This window comes from Electrophorus electricus, chromosome 18, assembly GCF_013358815.1.
Source record: "Electrophorus electricus isolate fEleEle1 chromosome 18, fEleEle1.pri, whole genome shotgun sequence".
In the NCBI taxonomy this organism is placed as follows: Eukaryota; Metazoa; Chordata; class Actinopteri; order Gymnotiformes; family Gymnotidae; genus Electrophorus; species Electrophorus electricus.
In genome coordinates, this window is record NC_049552.1 from 9,174,970 (window position 1) to 9,194,848 (window position 19,879).

The 19,879-nt window shown below is 38.8% G+C and overlaps 1 protein-coding gene across 4 annotated transcripts in view; it reads right to left on the reverse strand.

Annotated features, from left to right (window-relative positions):
* Nucleotides 1-812: 812 nt before the first annotated feature.
* The window catches only part of gapvd1 (GTPase activating protein and VPS9 domains 1), a 63,698-nt gene continuing 44,631 nt past the window's right edge, over nucleotides 813-19,879 (reverse strand). For 3 of the 4 annotated variants that reach the window (XM_035536126.1, XM_035536125.1, XM_035536123.1), the window contains 16 exons: nucleotides 18,706-18,840; nucleotides 17,108-17,227; nucleotides 13,757-13,834; nucleotides 12,459-12,808; nucleotides 12,024-12,111; nucleotides 11,479-11,511; nucleotides 10,779-10,850; nucleotides 6,848-6,982; nucleotides 6,489-6,618; nucleotides 6,071-6,183; nucleotides 5,574-5,733; nucleotides 5,193-5,380; nucleotides 3,409-3,622; nucleotides 3,204-3,276; nucleotides 2,808-3,005; nucleotides 813-2,169 (listed from right to left, as the gene is read on the reverse strand). In XM_035536126.1, coding sequence (XP_035392019.1) covers nucleotides 2,029-2,169; nucleotides 2,808-3,005; nucleotides 3,204-3,276; nucleotides 3,409-3,622; nucleotides 5,193-5,380; nucleotides 5,574-5,733; nucleotides 6,071-6,183; nucleotides 6,489-6,618; nucleotides 6,848-6,982; nucleotides 10,779-10,850; nucleotides 11,479-11,511; nucleotides 12,024-12,111; nucleotides 12,459-12,808; nucleotides 13,757-13,834; nucleotides 17,108-17,227; nucleotides 18,706-18,840 — 2,228 coding nt within the window. In that variant the 3' untranslated portion in view covers nucleotides 813-2,028. The remainder of the gene's footprint in view (nucleotides 2,170-2,807; nucleotides 3,006-3,203; nucleotides 3,277-3,408; nucleotides 3,623-5,192; nucleotides 5,381-5,573; nucleotides 5,734-6,070; nucleotides 6,184-6,488; nucleotides 6,619-6,847; nucleotides 6,983-10,778; nucleotides 10,851-11,478; nucleotides 11,512-12,023; nucleotides 12,112-12,458; nucleotides 12,809-13,756; nucleotides 13,835-17,107; nucleotides 17,228-18,705; nucleotides 18,841-19,879) is intronic. The other variant, XM_035536127.1, reaches the window with a different exon arrangement.

Sequence of the window (19,879 nt, forward strand, 5' to 3'; positions counted from 1 at the left end):
ATTACAATGATTTCCTACAAATATCAAGGTCCTTAACTGCTGCATTGGTATAGTGCTCCATAACCCAAGTGAAACACAAAGCTTTACCCTGATCCATTAATTTATATGAATTGCAGTTCCTGTATACATATAGCAGTCAGTATTTATGGACATCACGAAAGATTTGAGGGGCAAAAATCGCAAGTAATACATTTCTATAGAGGAAAGGTTTTAGTAATGGCTAACTAAACCTATACTGGGAAAATGGACTTTTGCTCTTGGTGTGCATTATGGCTTAGACAGAGTATAGAGTATAACTGCATCACATTAATAACTGGCCATCAGCAAAAAGTAAGCATCATTCATATCATAAGGAAAAAGATCAAAAGATGCAGGGATAAAGATAGAAAAACAGAAGGCATTACAATTTAGAATCCCTTTTAATAGGATGAGGAGGTAGACTGGCCATTCCATGTGTATATTTTGGACAAAAGTTAGCACTGCACCTTTGGTGTTTTCCATTTTTAAGCATTCTAATTTTCAATAAATGCAAGCAATGACTGGTCAACAGAATACAAACAGATCTAAAACTGAAAATGTATTCTACATGAAATGATCTACAAATGTTGCGGAGCCTCCAAATCAAGACAGAAAATTATAAAGAAACCTCATATAATGGAAATATCAACTACTATTTACCCTAAAATAATAGTTTTCTTCACCAGGGCAGACATTTATTTTAACTTGGAACTTATTCAGAAAATATTTTGAAATAGTTAGATTGAATGCACACTTCCTTTTTTGGGGGGGGGGGGGGGGGGGGGGGGGGGGGTTATATGCTTGTTTTCATCATATATCAGAGTTCCTAACTGAACAAAGTGTCAAATTATCTATCTATTTATTATTAATACACAATGTTACACACATCTGTTCAAAATCAGTAAAGGGAGATGATTTGGGTCACAGTTTTGTTATACATACCATTATAAGCTGTACTGACAGCATTTTAATTGCTATAAATACAACTGACACCAATTGGGGCAGACAAAATAAGAAATGTCTGAATATGGAAACTAAAACTAACTACAATAATGCTGTACAAAACTAAAATTTGCAAGGCACTGTTTTAGAATTAAACATGAAATATACTGACCAACTGTTAACAGAAGTTAAGCACGTTCATCAGTTTCAGTCTGTTTCCAAACTATTGCCTTAAATTGCAATTCTTTATCTCCAGAGTATGTATTTTCTTCTTATATCATTGTTCAATGGCCAATCCAAAACACTGTGCTTAACAAATGATAAAAAAAAAAGTTTATATACAGGCAGAAAATAATAAATACACATTTATTTTATATAAATATGTGGGCCCGTATTTCCAAATTGTTCATGAGAAAAAAAGGTTTAAAGAAACTATGACAGAACAAGGTCAACTCCAGCTTTCATTCATTTTACAAGATGCCCTGTGTAATGAGAATAGCTATTGTAAGTACTGCGGTAGCATAATTTATTTGACAACAAAATCTTAGTGATGATGCTTTGGTTATATCTATGACTGTATAATGATAGTGGATTTTAAATTAGGAAAGACTGAAAAATCACATGTGTCTTTCATTCTTTTCTAAACCTCCTATATTAACTTGATTAAATGATCACAACAAGGAAGCCTGGTCCCTTTTTTAGTTTACTGAGATTTTTAAATAACCAAGCTACCTCTTGACCATTAAAAAAAAACCCCTCATTCTAAACCCCAGCACCAATCATACTAATAAGAGATGTGGTCAAAAATCGGTTTTAAGGTCAGTATAAGGAGTTTCCATAGTAAAACATATCTGTTTTACCCACGCAATTGTACACACTTTCTATTTTATTGATTGTTATGTTAAACATATTTCTGGCTCTATTTACACCTATACAGGTTTGATTAGGCAATGTGAATCAGTGCCTTGCTGTGTGGGCTCAGTGAAGGAGTGAGCAGTTGGTTGGGATGTATCATCTTTTACTCTCATTCCCTTCCTACAGTCTGCCCATACAGGTGGCTGTTCTGCTTCACTTGCGATCATCAATGGTTTTAATGAATTCCACAGCGGCCGTGAACTGCATCCACCAATAACACTCCTCCCCGCTCAGCCGGCTGGCATAGAAATTATTGATGTACTGAATGGTGGACAGAAGGCAGGGCGGATTTGCCTGGAGGGGGAGGGGGAGAGAGGAGTTCACATTGGAGAACCACACATGCATGCATGACACACTTCCAATCTGACAGACACAGATATATACACATTAAAACTATTCAAACATGCACCATTCAAAGATTTTGGAGACACAGTGAACACTAAGCAAACCCAAAAACTGACACTTTCTTGGAAATGGGGAACTTGTGTGGTAGTAGTTTGTTTCTGCTGTATTCTAGTGTTTCATGCTACCTCAAAAACACTGACTGAACAATGCTTCAAAAAGGACTTTAAGTCATATTTAAGGTCTTGACAAAGACAAGGGACAAAATGCCAAATTATAGGAGGCAAAGTTAGAAGCCAGATGCTTAGTGCCAGGGCCTGAAGGGACTGGGCCAATATGTAATACATCCTGTATACATATCTGTACATAAACAGTTTTAGGGGCACAAGTTTTAAATTTTTCCTAGAATGTAATATTCAAGGGAATAATAGTAACAAAATGTGTGTGTGGCAGGTTTTCACACAGTGCCTTGGGGCATGTAGGACATATTCCAGTGTGTACTCTGATTATTATAATAAAGTTGGTCAAAAACAGTCAATATACTGGATGCTGTCTTCAGTCATGTACATAATGTGTTTGGTTTAGCTCACCCTGATGAGGACAAAAACAAGCACAGGCACAAAGTCATCAGCTCCAGGCACAGCATCTTCATTGGCTAGGCTGAGCAGATTCATGATGGTGGAGCACATGCGTAGGATGCACTGAACTTTGTCCCGCGGAGTTTTGTATGCACTGATCGTCCTGATTTCTGCCTGCGCGGAGGGCCATGGAGCCTCCTTCAGATACACCTACACAAAGGCAGGTCCCCACATGCACACATTCAAAGGGACACTTACTTTGGCTCTTATACTTGACTCCTTCAGTAGTTATTACACAAAAAACAAACAAATGAACAACTGTTGCCTAGTATGGTCTGAAGTAACTGTCCGAATACTTTTGTGCTCTTTAGAGAAAATATAATGTGTGGAGTTACTAAAGGCAGTTACCTCTGGGATTTGCAGGGCCTTGTGGTTAGCAGTAACTACTTTGGCCAGGCGATTAATGTGCTCTTGCAAGACCCTGGAGACGAGGTGATCACATAAACAAAAAAGATGGGAAAATCTCAAAGCCTTTCTTTTAGTTACACAGGTGAGAAAGAGATGTGAGAGATGTATATAAAAAGACAGAAAGGTAGCTGTTATGTTCCCTCACTGGTCTCTGAGAATGTCTCCATCCTGATTGGGGTAGAAGGCTAGTTTGAAGATGCGGTTCATGACGCTGCGCTCAATGGCCATCTGGGCATCCTGGAGCTGCTCCTCACTGGCATACTGCCAGATGGCATCATGCGCCATGGTGCCGTAGAGGGAACGCAGGAAATCCTCCACTGCTGCAGTCTTGTCATCAGCTGCTGTGCAGCCCTGAAATGCTGCCAACGCAGCCATAAAAAGACCAACAGAGGTATCTATTGCTACTGAGTAGATTTAAGGATAATAATCACGATGATTATAGGAGCCAACATACAAGATACGGAATATAACTGATGTGGACAAATAAATATCCTCTACATGAAAGGATTATAATGTCAAAAGTACACAGTACCGGGCTCATGCACAGTCATGAGAAGAACTGTTCTCTTGTTAATGAAGAGTCAAGAGTCAAGTACACAAATACACTGTGTGCACAATTATTAGGCAAGTTGTATTTTTGAGGATTAATTTTATTATTGAACAACTACAGGGCTCTCAGTCAATCCAAAATGTTAAGAAACCTCAAACCTGAATATTTAAGAAAGTGAAAGTGAGGTTTTGGCTTTCTTAGGACAATATCTGTCTGCTTAATTTTTGGGCAACTATTACTGTGCAGAATTATTATGCAACTAAATGAAAAATGGAAAATTTCCCATCTCACTTGTTTATTTTCATTTGTTAAAGTGGGAAGAATAAACAAACAATTCAAAATTTACAAATAAACATTTCTAACATTTAAAAATAAATAAATAAATCAGTGATCAATATAGTCACCCTTCTTTTCAGTAACTGTCATAAGCCTTCCATTCATGGAGTCTGTCAGTTTCTTAATCTGCTGATGATCAACTTTTTGTACAGCAACATCCACAGCCTCTCAGACACTGTTCAGCGAGCTGTACCGTTTTCCATCACCATAAATCTCCCATTTAAGAAGTGTCTACAAGTTCTCAATAGGGTTTAGGTGAGGGGAGGAAGGGGGCCATGTCATTATTCTTTCATCTTTATGGCCTTTACTGGCTAGCCACGCGGTGGAGTACTTTGATTGTCCTGCATAAAAAACATTGTCTTCTTGAAAGATTCAGACTTTTTCCTGTACCACTGTTGGAAGAAAGTGTCTTCTCATCTTTAATAATACCAGCCCATAGCAGTAAGCCACCTCCACCTTGCTGGTGTGCTAGTGGAAGCGGAGCTCTGTGCCCATTACTGATCCAGTCACGGGCCCATACATCTGGTCTCATCAATCAATAAAACTGAACACCTTGTATTTCTGGGCACTCCAGGTAGGTTGCAGTTCTGGAATATGACAGCACTGGAGGATAATGGGTTCCTGGTTGCTTCACATTTGATTCTTTTCAAATCTTTGTCAGTTAATTTGCATCTTTTTTTCTCTCAACATGTTTCTTGCTACCCTGTTGACTATTTGCAACAAAACATTTGATCATGCCCCAATATCTTAGCTATTTTAAGAGTGTTGCATCCCTCTGAAAGACTTTTTACTATTTCTGACTTTTCAGAGTCAGTTAAATTTCTTTTTTGGACCATTTTGCCTGAGGAAAAGAAGCTGCCAAATAAAGACTACACTCTCCCTCATTACACAAATACACATCACCTGATATGCTTAAATTCAAAAAGCATTCAAGCTTGAAGTTGTAAAATATGCATAAAAATGATGAAATGATCAAAATACTTTCTTGCCTAATAATTGCGCACATAGTGTACACATGCCTATCCCTATACCCAAAGGCATACCTCTAATGAAGTCCTGCATCTTGGACTCCATGTGTTCTAGAAGCAGTCGGACACAGACAGTGGTGAAGTAGCGGTTGGCCACTTCTTTATCTCTAAGTACCCTCTGCAGCAGCCTCTCCAGATGAGCCTGAGATGTCTGTAGCCCCTGACGACACCGGGTCAGGTAGGCTATGTACGGAGCACGCTTCCTACCAGATACATTTCATTACATAACTCATCTGAACACCAATACACTTAAAAGAAAAATAGCTACATGCCTACAAATGTAATCATATGTCTAATGCTATGGTACATACTCAGTTAAAGCTGTTAACAGGTTTGTTTGCTCTCTCTCTGTGTGTGTGTGTGTGTGTGTGTGTGTGTGTGTGTGTGTGTACGTACCTGTAGTCCTCAGCGATGGCAGTGAGGAGTTTTCTGCAGGTGCGGGGGTCGAGGCGGCTTACGCAGCGCATGGTCTCCTGGATCTGAGCCATCTGGTTCTTATCCTGCAGGTTAATGGCCTCTGCCAGCTGCACCTTCAGAAAGCACACAATCTCATTGTCTGATGAGAGAGAGAGAGAGAGAAGAGGGGGGGTGGAGGGGTGAAGAAAAGCAATGAGATCTTTCAGTGGACTTCAGGCTTGCACTTATTTGTAATTAAAAAATCTAATCAGATTGGTTGTATATCCCTTTTTTAATTATTTATTATTCATGAAGGCATGGCTCCCAGTTATTATATAAATACATAAAGTTTTATAATTGGGGTGAAAAACTGCATGTTTTCTTGGCAATCTTTCTCATTTTTCAGGGGAACAAAATGAAGATACAGTATAAGACTGCATGTGACATGAGTCAACTTAAAAACACCTAACTGGAGTGTGAGTGTGTATTATGTATACCCTCAGGGTCTGTGTTGTCAGGTAGGCCATTCCTTGTAGTTGCAGGGGGCATAATAGGAAAAACGACAGAGTCTGCAGAGCACAGAGCCAGTCGTAATTTCTTTTTAGCATCACTGCAGGTTGTCGAAAACCAGAAAAGAGAGAAAGAAGAAGAAAGAAGAATTTTATTAGCCATGGCTAGTCACTAAACAAAAAGTTTGAAAGAGAATCCAGAAACAGCAGTTTTTAAATGGCACAACTTAGTCTATCTTATACATAAAGGTATGTAAGGTGTTAATTACCATCCTGATTCCTAATCTGCAGAGTGGGTGTGTGTGTGAGATATATATATATATATATGTGTGTGTGTGTGTGTGTGTGTGTGTGTGTGTGTGTGTGTGTGGGTGTGGGTGTGCGTGCGCGCATGTGCTGCCGGGACCTGAAAGAGAACTTGTTATCCTGAGGCTGTGCTGTCTGACTGGCAGAGTCTGGCAGGTCATCTGTAGATATGTTCTGCAAGCCTTCTTCTCTAGGAGAGTCGTGTTCACTTTCACCCTCTCTACAGGCTTCTACACATTCATAGATCACACATACAGCACAGTGGTTAAGGATTTGATTAAAGACCATGCGTCTAACACTGCTAAAGGAAACACTTACTAAAGAAGATTTTTTTTTATTACACACACACACACACACACACACACACACACACACAGTCAAAATGACCTGGAACCTTGTAAAGTTGCACAAAAACTGCCATGATTTGTGTGTGTAAGTTTTACAGTTAGATGATCTTACCAGAAACATCATAGGCCGCTGCTGCTCCTCCATCACTTGGGCTGGTTCTCTTTATGTTCCTGTATTTGTCCAGTATGTCCTCTGCTGCCTGAGCTTGACAGTTCTGCCTAGGTAATGAAGGCTCATCGGAAATGCCTATAATACACACGCGCACACACACGCACATGTACCCATGCACGCATGGACACACACACGATCATAATGCTAAATTAATTGATTATACAATTAATTTATATGATTAATGATAAATACTAATAATGACAAAAGTCACATTTAAGTGAATGTTATATGTGTTAAAGGTTAGTGTTGAGGTGAATGTTCACTACTGAAAAAAAAAAAATCACAAACTTGCAGAGAATCTTATAATTCAGAAATGTAGTATCATTACTTGTATGTTATACATCTATATATCCAAGTGCTATGTACATGTTTGGGTACTGAGTAAGAATTGGTACATCTATAGAAATTCTAGAGGGTTATTTGCCATACTACTGGCACCAAGTAACCACAACCAACTGTTTGTGCCAGCATCCATTATTTAGGCATCTATACTCATTAGGGTCTATGTGTCTTAACTGCTCTGAAATACATTACCGCTCTGAAGGCTATATGTTTGGGAAGATACACAAATTCATGCTCATACACAAGCGACCATCATTTTTTCCAGCTTATCCAGTAATAGGTAATCAATTAAGACCAAGTCTTTATTTCATATCTACATATAACCAATAAGATGATCAAATAAAATAAATGAAATAAAGATCACTTTAAAAATATTTACTCTCAAAGTGAAGAACCATTTCTATTGGTTCACAACAATGTTTTAGTAAAGATGTTTACTTAAAGAGGATCATATATATATATATATAAAAAACACTTTTCTCAGCTGCCTCAAATGCTTTGTTGGAATTCAAACCCTCTCCCTTTGTTACAAGTTGATATAATCTCATAACACAATCCTTACTGCCCGTTTTGGTTTACACAGAATAGGCTATCTGACCAATTAAGGCAGACTGGGCTCATTGGGAGGCGGGGCTTAATGACACTGGAGCTCTAATGGAGTGTTTTAGACAGAGGGTGAATAGAGGTATACAGTATAAGAAAAATAATGTGTTTTTGAAACACTAAATCATGTAACTCTATTCTACCAGACCCTCATAACAGCACAATGGCTCAAACAAAACAAAAAGCAACAGGTTTTATTGGCAGGAGATATGGCAGCACAGACTTTCAAACTTGTGTCGGTGCTGGTTTTTGTGGTTTACCCAAGACATTTTATGTGTTCACACTGATACCAGGGGGAAATCTGGGTTTACAAGTACAGGGATGCTGTCATCATAATTCCTGTAGTGTATTTCCACTTGTCTAGGTAACAGAAGTTCCCTCTCAAATTTTAGTTTGATTACATCACAACAACAACAACAACAACAACTATATCTTAACACAATGTTAAACCTGAATTGAGGATAGTTCCCCCTTTAGTCTGGTGCCGGAGCATCATTCTCGTTAACTCACTGTTAAAATCTGCAGTAGCTGATTAGCTACTTTTGGATTTCCTACTTAAAGCTGTGGTTGACTGGAAAATATTCATGGAATGTATCCTTGTATCTGTTGGTGTGAAGAAGTAGGATGGAGGCCAAGATATTGGCAACACAGAGAGAAGAGAACCAGCTATCAGAACTGCAGAAAGGCATATGGAAGGTACCTGAGAAGTACAAGCTATCCATACATGAGATCTTGAAGACTGCCAAGCAAAGATTAACAGCTCTGGCTGCCCACCTGAAGAGGCACACAAGAGAAGTAGAAGACAGGAGAATAAACTAGATGTTGTCTCATGAGCCATCCAAAGTGTACTACTGATGGCAGGGTAACAGCATGAAAACAGACCCACCAAAGCTGGAGATTGAACAATACTGGAAAAGCATATGGGAGGATTCATCATCACACAACAAAAATGCTTAGTGGTTACTGAACCTGAGACCAGATCACAGCAACCTCTCTGAACAGGATCCAGTAACCATCACTCTTGCAGAGGTCCAAGAAAGGATCTCGAGTAAGAAGAACTGCACAGCTCCAGAAAGGGGCAATTCCAACCAACTGCCAGCCAATAACCTGCATCTGCACAAAATGGAAGACCATATCAGGCATCATTCTGGCTAAGATAAGTAGGAACGTGGCTCAGTACATGAGCGAGGCCTAGAAAAGCACTGGCAAGAACACCAGAGATGCCAAGTACAAGCTTCTGGTGGATAAAACAGTTATTCAAGACTGTAAGATCAGACAGACCAATTTGTGCACTGCCTGGATTGAATACAAGAAAGCCTATGATTCAGTGCACCCAACCCAACACAAGGATCCTGGAATACTTGAGGTTGTATAACATCAACAGGACTCCAAGAGCTCTCATCAAGATCTCAGTCGGGATGTGGAAAACAACCCTAGAGGTCAACATCGGAACAAAAGCATGAGTCACAATCAATTGCAGGATTTACCAAGATGCCCTGTCCCTGCTTCTGTTCTGCATAGGGCTGAACCCCCTCAGTGAAATCATCACCACGAGTAGCTACGAATACCAGCTATGGGATGAAACAACCATCAGGCACCTCCTGTGCATGGATGGCATCAAGCTGTATGCTAGACGTGAACAAGCCATCAAATCACTAATCCAGGATCTCACCAGGATATAGAGCAACAACATCGGAATGTCATTCGGACTGGATAAGTATGGTCGGAAGGAGAGGGAAGGTAGCTAGACCTGAAGGGATTGTGCTACCAGAAGGTAACACAGCATAGTTGAAAGCAGCAAAAAGTACCTTGGAATCCCACAGGCAAATGGGAATCATGAAAAGGGCACAAGGAAAGCAGCCAATGCCAAATACCTACAAAGAGTGAGGCAAGTCTTGAGAAGTCAGCTAAATGGGAGGAACAAGATCTGGGCTATCAGATGAATCATCTGTTATGATGAATCAGTAACAACCTTCAAATAATTAATATTTCTTAACTTTGTTATTTTTTAAATTAAAAAAATATATAGATTCTCATGGTTGCCCGTTTCATACAGAAATTTGAATGCACTGATGGCACTCATGGAAGTGACCCTTAAAATGAATGACAATATCGATGGGTATGTTTAATGTTATCAAACATATTATGGAATACTCTAAAAAAATGATGGAGGCTTTCATGGTATTTTATAGAGGATTATTTATATTTTGTTCTTTTTGTTCTTTCCCATCCTTCTTGCTCACTACTTAAGTGATATGCAATTGTTTCAATTTACTATTTCTAATTAATTCAGATTTTTACTAACTGAAGACAATTCTATGTATTGTGTTACAAGAATTGACATTTAGTTAATGCTGACCTAAAAGGCGTATTCTTTATTTAGATGAGTGCAAGGACAAAATTGTAGCAAATACTGAACAGCCTAGGAAGAGGGAATGAACAAAGTGGTCTAAGATGGAGGAGGTGGCTATAATTAAAAATTTCAAGGCTCATGTAACGAAAAGAAAACTGTCCATGATGGCAGAGTATCTGCAGTGCAAGACTGCTGAAGATCCTCTACTGGTAAGCCACACTGAAAAAAATATAGGAGATTTTATGAACAGCTTAATAAGGAAAACCCAGTGTCACTGTGAACGTTTTCAGTGCTAGACAAAAGACATCAACAGCTCATTGTTTTCTTTGCTAACTATTTGGTGCTTTGAATAATCAAAAGTTTAACTTCCTGCAGTTTAATAACTGCCATCGTAGGTGGAAGATTCTCAAAAATGTCCTCACATGTTACCATAAAGTCAGGTTGTTATGTTAATAGTTCATGCTGTATGGAAGAAATCGTAAACCATGATTCAACTGGTGAAGCCCTCTTAATACTTAAAAACCTGTGTGTGTGCGAGAGAGAGAGACACAGATGGGATAAAGAGGAATAGACCTTGATGGACCCTCTCTGCTCCTAGTTCATCCTTCTCATGCTTGTCTCGTTTTCGGAATGCCGCGATTGGTGCTGCAGAGGGAACATAATCAGTCAGCTCACAAAATCCCCAACACATTGCATCCTTACAAATAAAGCATGCTTTACACACAACACTAAACGTTCACATTCAAAAAGTAAAAGATTGTTTTACCTAGCTGACTTCACTAACTGTTTTTATCTGCTGGTTTGAGTTGTCAGTCAGTCATGCTACCTGCTATACTCTAAGGAAAGTCAATGTGTTCATTCAAGACACTGAAGAGCTGAACAACAAACAATAAACATTAGCCTGCTGTGGAAAAACAGCAAGACATATATTCGCAACATACAAGTGCAAAACAAACAAACAAACAAACAAACAAACAAAAAATCCCATTTTTGCTCTTATTAGACGTTTTCTAAATGTCTCAGCAATTACTGATTTGATCTAAAATACTTTGGCAATAAAAGAAGTGATGTGTCTTTTCTCCGTTCCTCCAAAGTGCAAACAAAAAATCTGCATGAATGAAGATGTGAAGCTTCACTGAGGTATATTACAGCTCTAACCATCACACATTGGGACAACATGGGAATCTACAAGAGCTAGAATGGGACTACTGTATATGAAAAACTGTTTTTCATAGCCTCTGTGTTACAGCACTAGCACAAGATGCTAGGTTACCTGGAATTTCACTCTCTGCAGTCCAATAGAGCACTGTGTGAGGAACACAAAGAGTAGCAGATACATCGGGTTTCATAGACAAACAATCTTTGCCTTACCATACTAAGTATTGATCACTAATGAACGCAAGAAACTATTCGTCACTTGGGAGGAACACTAGCCAAATATAGAGACTGCATGTATGCAGGTGTGCCTAAAAATCAAGTGATAATAGGGAAAACCAGCAAAACTGAACCATTTCAGTCATAATCATGGGAAAATAACTGCTCAAATGGAAAATGTTTTGAAAAATTGACAATGTCAAAAAAAATGTAATGTATTTTTAAATACATTTTAAAACTTGCAAATTAGGGCCTAAAATTCTCAAATAATGAAATACAATAGTTCCCTTTAAAAGTGCAAAAGCATACATGAAAATGCAATAGTCTTTCAAATAAAACTAAAACAAAAGCTAATGTGAAATTTACATATAATTCACACATTTAAATACAGCAAGTTTTTAAATGGTCTCAACCCAATCTTTAAGGGCTGTTATCAAATGTCACCTTTAGGAATGGCTGGAACAAAGCGTTTCTTCCACCAGGGTCTGTTCCTGTCAGACTTCTCATCATCACTGTCCTTCCTTTCTTCAGACTGAACGAACACACACACACACACACACACACACACACACACACACACACACACACACACACACACACACACACACACACACACACACACACACACACACATACACATACACACACACACATACACACACACACACACACACACACATACACACATATATACATGTGCAATGACATTACCATTCACACATTACAGATAATGCTATGTCTGAGGTAAACTGTTCACAGCTTCATCTGAACAAATTTCTCTTCATTTTAAAGAGGCCAAAACAAGACATAATATGAGACTGAATATGAAACACTTTTTAGGATGGAAAAAAAACCCATCTTGAAACCATCTGTGCACACCTCTACTTTGAGTGAGTCTTTGCTTGGGGAAGCTGTCTGTCCTGTGGAGAAGACCCCTGTCTGATCCCTCTCCTCCATCATGGTCCTGCGGTTCAGGCCCGGATCACTGTTGGGTCTGCGTCCTGCAGACACCACATCCGTACTGCGGCTCCTGACCAGACGCTCAGGGTACGAATGTCTCTGTTTGGCATGCTCAAGCTCAGCCTGGGTTAGGCAGTGGGGGGTGAAGAGCGATGGGCGTGGATCATGAGGCCCTATAGCACAAGCCTCTGGGATCGGGGGGTCTGGGGGAGGGTGAGGGGGTCTGGCATAGTGTACTTTGGGTCGAACAATAGTGCCAGTGCATGAGCCTGTGAGTGAGAAAGAGGGAAAATTATTTTCTTTTTTAAAGTTCATCTTGGGCATAAATGTTTACTGTCTATTTTAGTAATATTCATTAGAAAATTTACAGCAAAGAGAGTCAGGTCATTTCACTCTGTATTTATGGGATTTTCCTGTGAATACATGTGCTCTTCTGTTTGTGCCCTCATTTCCATTCATGGTTTTCATACATACATACGCACACACACACGCACGCACGCGCACAAGCACACATGTACAAAGTGAGCACAAGTGTTTGAGAGAGCTGTCAGAAAGACAGACCCCAGGTGAAAGTAGGCCACCTGTTTCAAGGGTACAACATTTCTACAGAGTGCTTTCCAATGGCAGCACTGAGCCACAACCTCAGTGGAGACAGGCGACTGTGCCAAAACACCTGCAGTGAGGTCTAGCAACCTGTCATCCCCTTCACCTTGTCTTACACACACACGTACGCACAAACACACACACGCACACACATCAACACAAGCAAGCATGCATGCAAGCACACATCCACAGTCTTTTTAGCTCAGCCAAAATACATTTCATTTAGCATGTTTAGCATGTTTCCAAGGTAACAATGGAACAAAAGACACATTTTAACACAATTTACAAGGATATATTAGATAATGAAGGACAACCCGCAGGTTGTAAATATTCCTGAGGCTGCCAATACTTCCTGAGATTGCTGCTAATAAGTATTTTAGTTGGATTCCAGAATTAATCTTAAGAGGGAAGGAGAAGCTTGCTATGTTCATTCATGCCATTTCCCTTGCACTAATGCTGAGATCCCGTTCATTGCTATGTTCATTCATGCCGTTTCCCCTGCACGCATGCTGAGGTCTTTGCATTTGGTAAAGGGTAGTGGCACTCATTTCGGGTATTACACATATAAGCAATTAGAATATTACCCATGAGAGCAGGCTGGCATTTCACTTTACCTTCTCCAGAGGAGAGTGGATCGAACATGGCCAACAGAGTGTCAGCTTGAGCAGGTGCACAGGACAGAGCATGCATTCCTGGAGAAATGCAGGAAGGGGTGGAGGAAAAAGGGGGAAAGGTGTTAACCCCACACCACAGATCCCCTGGATTCCTTCCAGACAGGATGACCATTCATCTTGTGAAGGCATTCTACAGAGCTAGTGCATTGTCTCATTACTACTGTGGTCCCAGCACACAAAGGTTTATTCAATTTATTCAAAATGGATACATTTGCTATTTTCACATACATCATTCCTGTTTAATCATCACTTATAGATATACATAACACAGCCCCACTGATACCTTCAGTATTTCAGAAACTTTATCTTCAGTGTGAAGCTACATAGGAGTACACACACAGTCCAACTGGGCAACCATTCAAGGCTCTAAAATGTCCTATGCCAAAGAAAAGGTCACTTCAAGTGTAAGAGCAGAGAGATGTCCAAGTGTAATGGGTGTGTCAAAAGAACAATGGAGGGCTACAATTGGCATATTTTTTCAGCCTGGTGCTACAGAAATATTTAGACCGGCTGAAATCATGATCCGGCATGGTATGTAGAAAGGTGGACTGCGTTTGGCGGTGGTGGCAGGCCTGCTCTTGATTCTAGTGGCCGATGGTGAGCTGAACTCTGGTCCTGTGTGAAGAAGTGATTTGGGAATGATGCCAAAAATGGACAGAGATGGACATGGCAAATAATGTTAGCAGGATCACAGGTGACTGACAGTCAATACATGCACAGATTGGGTCACTACTAAGAGATGTTATAGATCTATGGGAACTGGTTGAAAATTGTATGGATATGGTGGAAAGACGAACGTGAAAATAATTGCAAGAGCAATGTTAAAGCACTGAAAATTAGAGTAGATAAGATAAAGCTGTCTTCAGTGGTGAAAGTGGGAGAAAGTGTTGCTCAACACCCTTCCTCGGCAAAACTAGGACAGAGAGTTACCAATTGAACATGCACAACACGGACTGAAAGTTAGGGGAAGGCCATAAACAGTGGTGATCCGTTTGACCAAGTGGAAGGACAAGCAGAAGGTGCTTGAGCAGACAAGAATGGAGATGTGTGAGACAGTTGTTCATATGCAGGCCAGCCATCAGAGGCAATTAAATGTGTGAACGTCACTTTGTTTTGACAAGCTGTTTGTGAAGGGCAAACCATTCATTTATGACTCTGAATCTAACACAGTGATTGCGTTAGAGCCTACTAGTAAAGGATCATTGAATGCTGCTATGAGGTAAGACTGTGGTCCATATCGTCAAGGAACATTCAAAGACTTAAAACCAATATGCATAACAGTGAGTTCATAGACAGTGTTGGCAAAGTCCATTATATGAGAGAAGATGAGAAACATTATTATATGACTATTCTCTACCAAGATTTACATTTTAAAAAAATCTAAAACGATCTCTCTACCATAACATTTACACCGATTTCATAAATAGTGTGAGCATGCACTGAAACAAGCATCTTGTATACATTATGGATTGCAGAGAAAATGATCATTTTTGTCATTGTGATGCACCATTATTGATTTTTTTAATTTCCTTTTTATATATTGTGTTTATACATGTATTATGTGAAATACTTAAAACTCTGTTACAGATATGTTTGTATAGAGAACATGGAGCATATACTTTTGGTTACATATATGGCTGTATACAGAAATGTATGTTTTATATTTTTGAAAATAAATTGATTGAACAGAAAAGGTCACAAACCTTGTTGTCTTCTCATAATTTAAGGTCTATATTTGCATTAAAAAATGTAAATGATTGAAACAACAAATTAAATGAGATATAGTCTTCTGTTACTCAAAACATATAAACACAAAATATGTTGAATATGTTTGAGCCCTGTAAGGAGCTACAGTGGAGAGAGAGATTGTTTATATTAAATCTACTAGTAAGGTGTTACTATTCATGATTGTAACTCATTAAACCTATTTTTTTTTTTTAAAGTTATATAAAGGTGCGAGTAAGGCTCTACCAAAATAACAGCCATGAAAATTGTATATATAAAACAACCTTTCCCATGAAATGCATGAAATTTGGAGAAATCTTTTTTTAAATCTGTTACATGCCTTAACTGGACAGCACAGATCTAAATGCCAGAGCTCTTAACTTTTTTTCCTCATCAAGAACAATCCGTGATTAACTACCTAAAAGTAGTAATGTTATGCCTTTTTGTACCTGCACAAGTTCTCCTTTTGATATCTGATAAGGATTTAAATTGAATTAACTCTGGTATTTTTTTTTTTAAACATTTCGTTGAAATTACAACATTTTCATTTACTTCAGTTAGCTGATGTGTTTATCCAAAGCAACTTACAATTATGACTGAACATAACATAGCAACTGAGGATTAAGTGCCTTGCGCAGGGGCCCAACAGTGGCAACTTGGCAGTGGTGGGGCTTGGCAACCTACTGATTACAAGTCAAGTACCTTAACCACTGAGCTACCACTGCCCCTTTACAAACATTGCTTTTATGTTTTGTACATTGTTTGAGGCTCCAGTATCTTGCTAACCTAACTTTAGCATGGCACTGCCATTAATGCTAAGACACAGAGAAAGTCATGTCAAAACCCAGACAGGTTTTACATCTCGGTAAAACAGAATGAAGCCTAACCCAGTCTCCTGATATTCTGTTCTTACCACTCAGCCCAAAATGTAGGCTATTATCTTAGCAAGGCAGGCTAGTCTGGCAAGGCCAAATTACTTGCCAAGTTAATTAGATAAATTTTATTTAAGAAATGCCAAGAAATGCAGCAATTGTGTTCTAAAATCCATGAAATCCATAATTACTAAAAAATAAATAAATAAACCTAGGTCTAGACACTAACCACTTTTTCCTGTGAATTTAGTATTTAGAGATAGATGAGAGAATAAATGCTATATCTTGGGCACTGATAAATCCAGTTTTAGTCTGTGTATGTTAGGAGAATATGATATGGTCAGAGTACTATACTTTGATTCATATTTTGTTATACCTTGTTATTTGTTATTGCCTTGCAACATACAACTGAACATCCTTACAGCATAAAAACCGGTGAACCCTCAAAGTTGTAACATTGCTAAAAACAATGACAAGCAGCATGTTGAATTAAGTGAATGCCATTTTTCATCAAAACAGATATATTTTGATATATGTATTTGGATTGGTCAGAATGCTCACAACATACCATCAAAAATTATTTCTTAGAAGGCTCATTTACTTTTTGTATATCTCTGCCATATCAGTTGTATACAGTTGTAAACAACTGTATACTGTGCTGCCCATGTGTGTGTGTGCGTGCATGTGTATGTACCATGTGTAGACTCATCTCCATCAGGACTTGTCACCGAGTCTTTGCCTCCAAAGTCTGAGCTACATTCTGAACGCAGGTCTTCTATCTTGTTTGGAATGTCTTCAGATGTTGCGCTGATGCCTGCATAAGCAAAAACAACATCCAACAAAGTGGCTTTCATAAATGGCAACGTGTAGTACTTGTAATCATCAAGCCTTCACATCCCAGGCACAGACCCTGCCTGGCTAGCATACTGAAAGTATATTGCAGTCCCAAAAGAACAGTTTCAGGAAATGTCAGCAACAGTTTTTACCCCTGAGCTGCCAAGTGATTAATGATTCATACCTCACTTCTGGACTAAGTGAACTGCCATTTGTCATTCGGTTACTAAGTGAACTGCTGTACATGTATACTTCACTCTTTAATACACACTGTACTGCCTTTGTGTGATTTTATGATCCATCAATGACAAAGAACAAGTCGACCAAACATGCTACTGAAGCTAGTAATGAAAAGAAGCTAGTAGCCACCAATTAGCATGATATAATTGCATTATGCTTACAATGCACTTTTATCAGTTGGTAACAAAATATTTCCCAGTCAACTATTTAAGTGCACCAAACTGGCTTCATTCAATGTGCATCTTACTTTGACCTGTACCGTCACTATACTGAATGCTTAAAACATGCATACTATATACTGTACCACAACACTGTTTAAAAAACTTCTCATGGTACTCTATATATTACACATTGCACAATCTGAAATGTAGCCATTTTAAAATAATATGCTGATGGATATATGCCAACATTACATATTACATTACACATGCATCAGTGTTTCACGTTGTTCTACTAAAACAATAAACTAAACAACAAAAAATTGCTAAATGATTTGATACAGATTCTTATCTACAAGCCAAATCTAAGATGATTAATCAGGTACTTGTCAACTGATACATATGAATAATCGAATTTGTATTTACTTTTCAGCTTTAGCACAAATATGAATGAATGAAAGTATTTTACTCCTAGCCAAAGTCATCAGAGGGTGAGAAAGAGAGCATGACATGCGCATGAGAGAGTGGTCTTCATGTTTAACAGCCCATCTCTCCTCAAGGAAAAGTACAATCACACCATCAGTCCCTTGGATATGAAAAGAGGGTACAAGGGAACCTGAAAAAACCTTGAGGGAGTCTCACAATGGGTGAATAAGGGACAGAAATGGCAAGAATGAACAAGAAGAAAGAGAAGGCCATCCATCTGCTAAGTCCTTGGGGAAAGCTTCATGAGCGCAACCTGTGAGTGCTACTGCACTAGACCATTTGTCTTCATTTTCATTAATATGTCTGAGCTGGAGAGCCCCAAAATAAAGCTGAAAAGGTAGAACAGTGGCACTTAACTCTACGGTGAGAGAGGAAGTCTAGAAACTTTAAGCTGCCATCAGGTGTTTGTGTGTGTCTTTTTCCATTTTATATATTCTTTAGTCAAAAAATATATATATGAAACATGCTATGGAAACTGGCTTGGCTTATTGATTAAGCTGTTGGGAAGGAGGAGATTGAGGGAAAAGAAAGTGAGTGAGAGAGTGTGCGTGTGTGTATGTGTGTGTGTGTATACCTGAGACCACGCTTAGCCCTGGGGTGCTGGGTCGGGAGCTGACCTCTCTGACTTCAGTGTCATCTGAAGTGCTGCCAACCCCTGAGCAGCTCTCCAACTCCTGCAAACGCTCCTCTTGCTTTAAATCTGCAGTTTCTATCAAACACATCACACACAATAAAAGTATTTCATTCAAAGTCAGCAGCTGGTCTGCCTTAATGTGTTAAGGTGTTTTTTTTGTTTGTTGTTTGTTAGTTTAGCTTTCTACTGTCAGTCATCTCCAATTCCACCAAACTAAATAATTAATTCTTCCCCCATTGCATGACACCATCAAGCCTGCAGGGTGAAGGCTAGCATGTACTTCTCCCAAAAAAGGTTGCCGCTATATCATTGAGCAGCTCAAAATGCTTGAAGGATAGTGCCAAAGCCCCAAAATACAAACCCCCCCCCCCCCCCAAACACACACAGAGTATTGTATCTATAAACAAATAAAGTACACTGAATTATTATAGCAAAGCTTTGCAGTTTGCCTGTTTATGTAGGTGAAATCCTCAAAATTATCTCAGGGTGTGCTGGACACTCATCAGTTGGGGCTCTACTGGCAGTTTATGTTTCTGCCATATGGGGTTTACTGAACCATGATATAACCTACATATCATGAAAAAGCAATATTAGATTGTGCTTCATTAGACTGTGATTCATTATAATCAAATAGTATTATGTATGACATCCGATGCCAAATTTATTTGGTCAGTGAGCAGTATAAATATATTTAAGAGGTAAAAGCTCCTCAGTGCACAATACATGTCATGCTGAAACAAAATGAATCGCACTCTCCAGACAGGATTAGTTTTCTGGACATATGCCCATAAAGTAATTTTACCACAAGACCTCTGTAATGTTTATGACCATACTGCACAGAATAAGAACTCTTGGTGTAAATTACAGATATTGGAGTGGAAACTAGATTTACACATCACCATTAAACTAAAAAAGTGGCCTTGCCTCTGCAATGCTCATACACTTAGATATTAATACCATACACAGTGTATAATATGTATGTGTGTGTGTGTGTGTGTGTATATATATATATATATATATATATATATATATATATATATATATATATATATATATATATATATATATATATATATATATATATATATATCTGTGTGTGTGTGTGTGTGTGTGT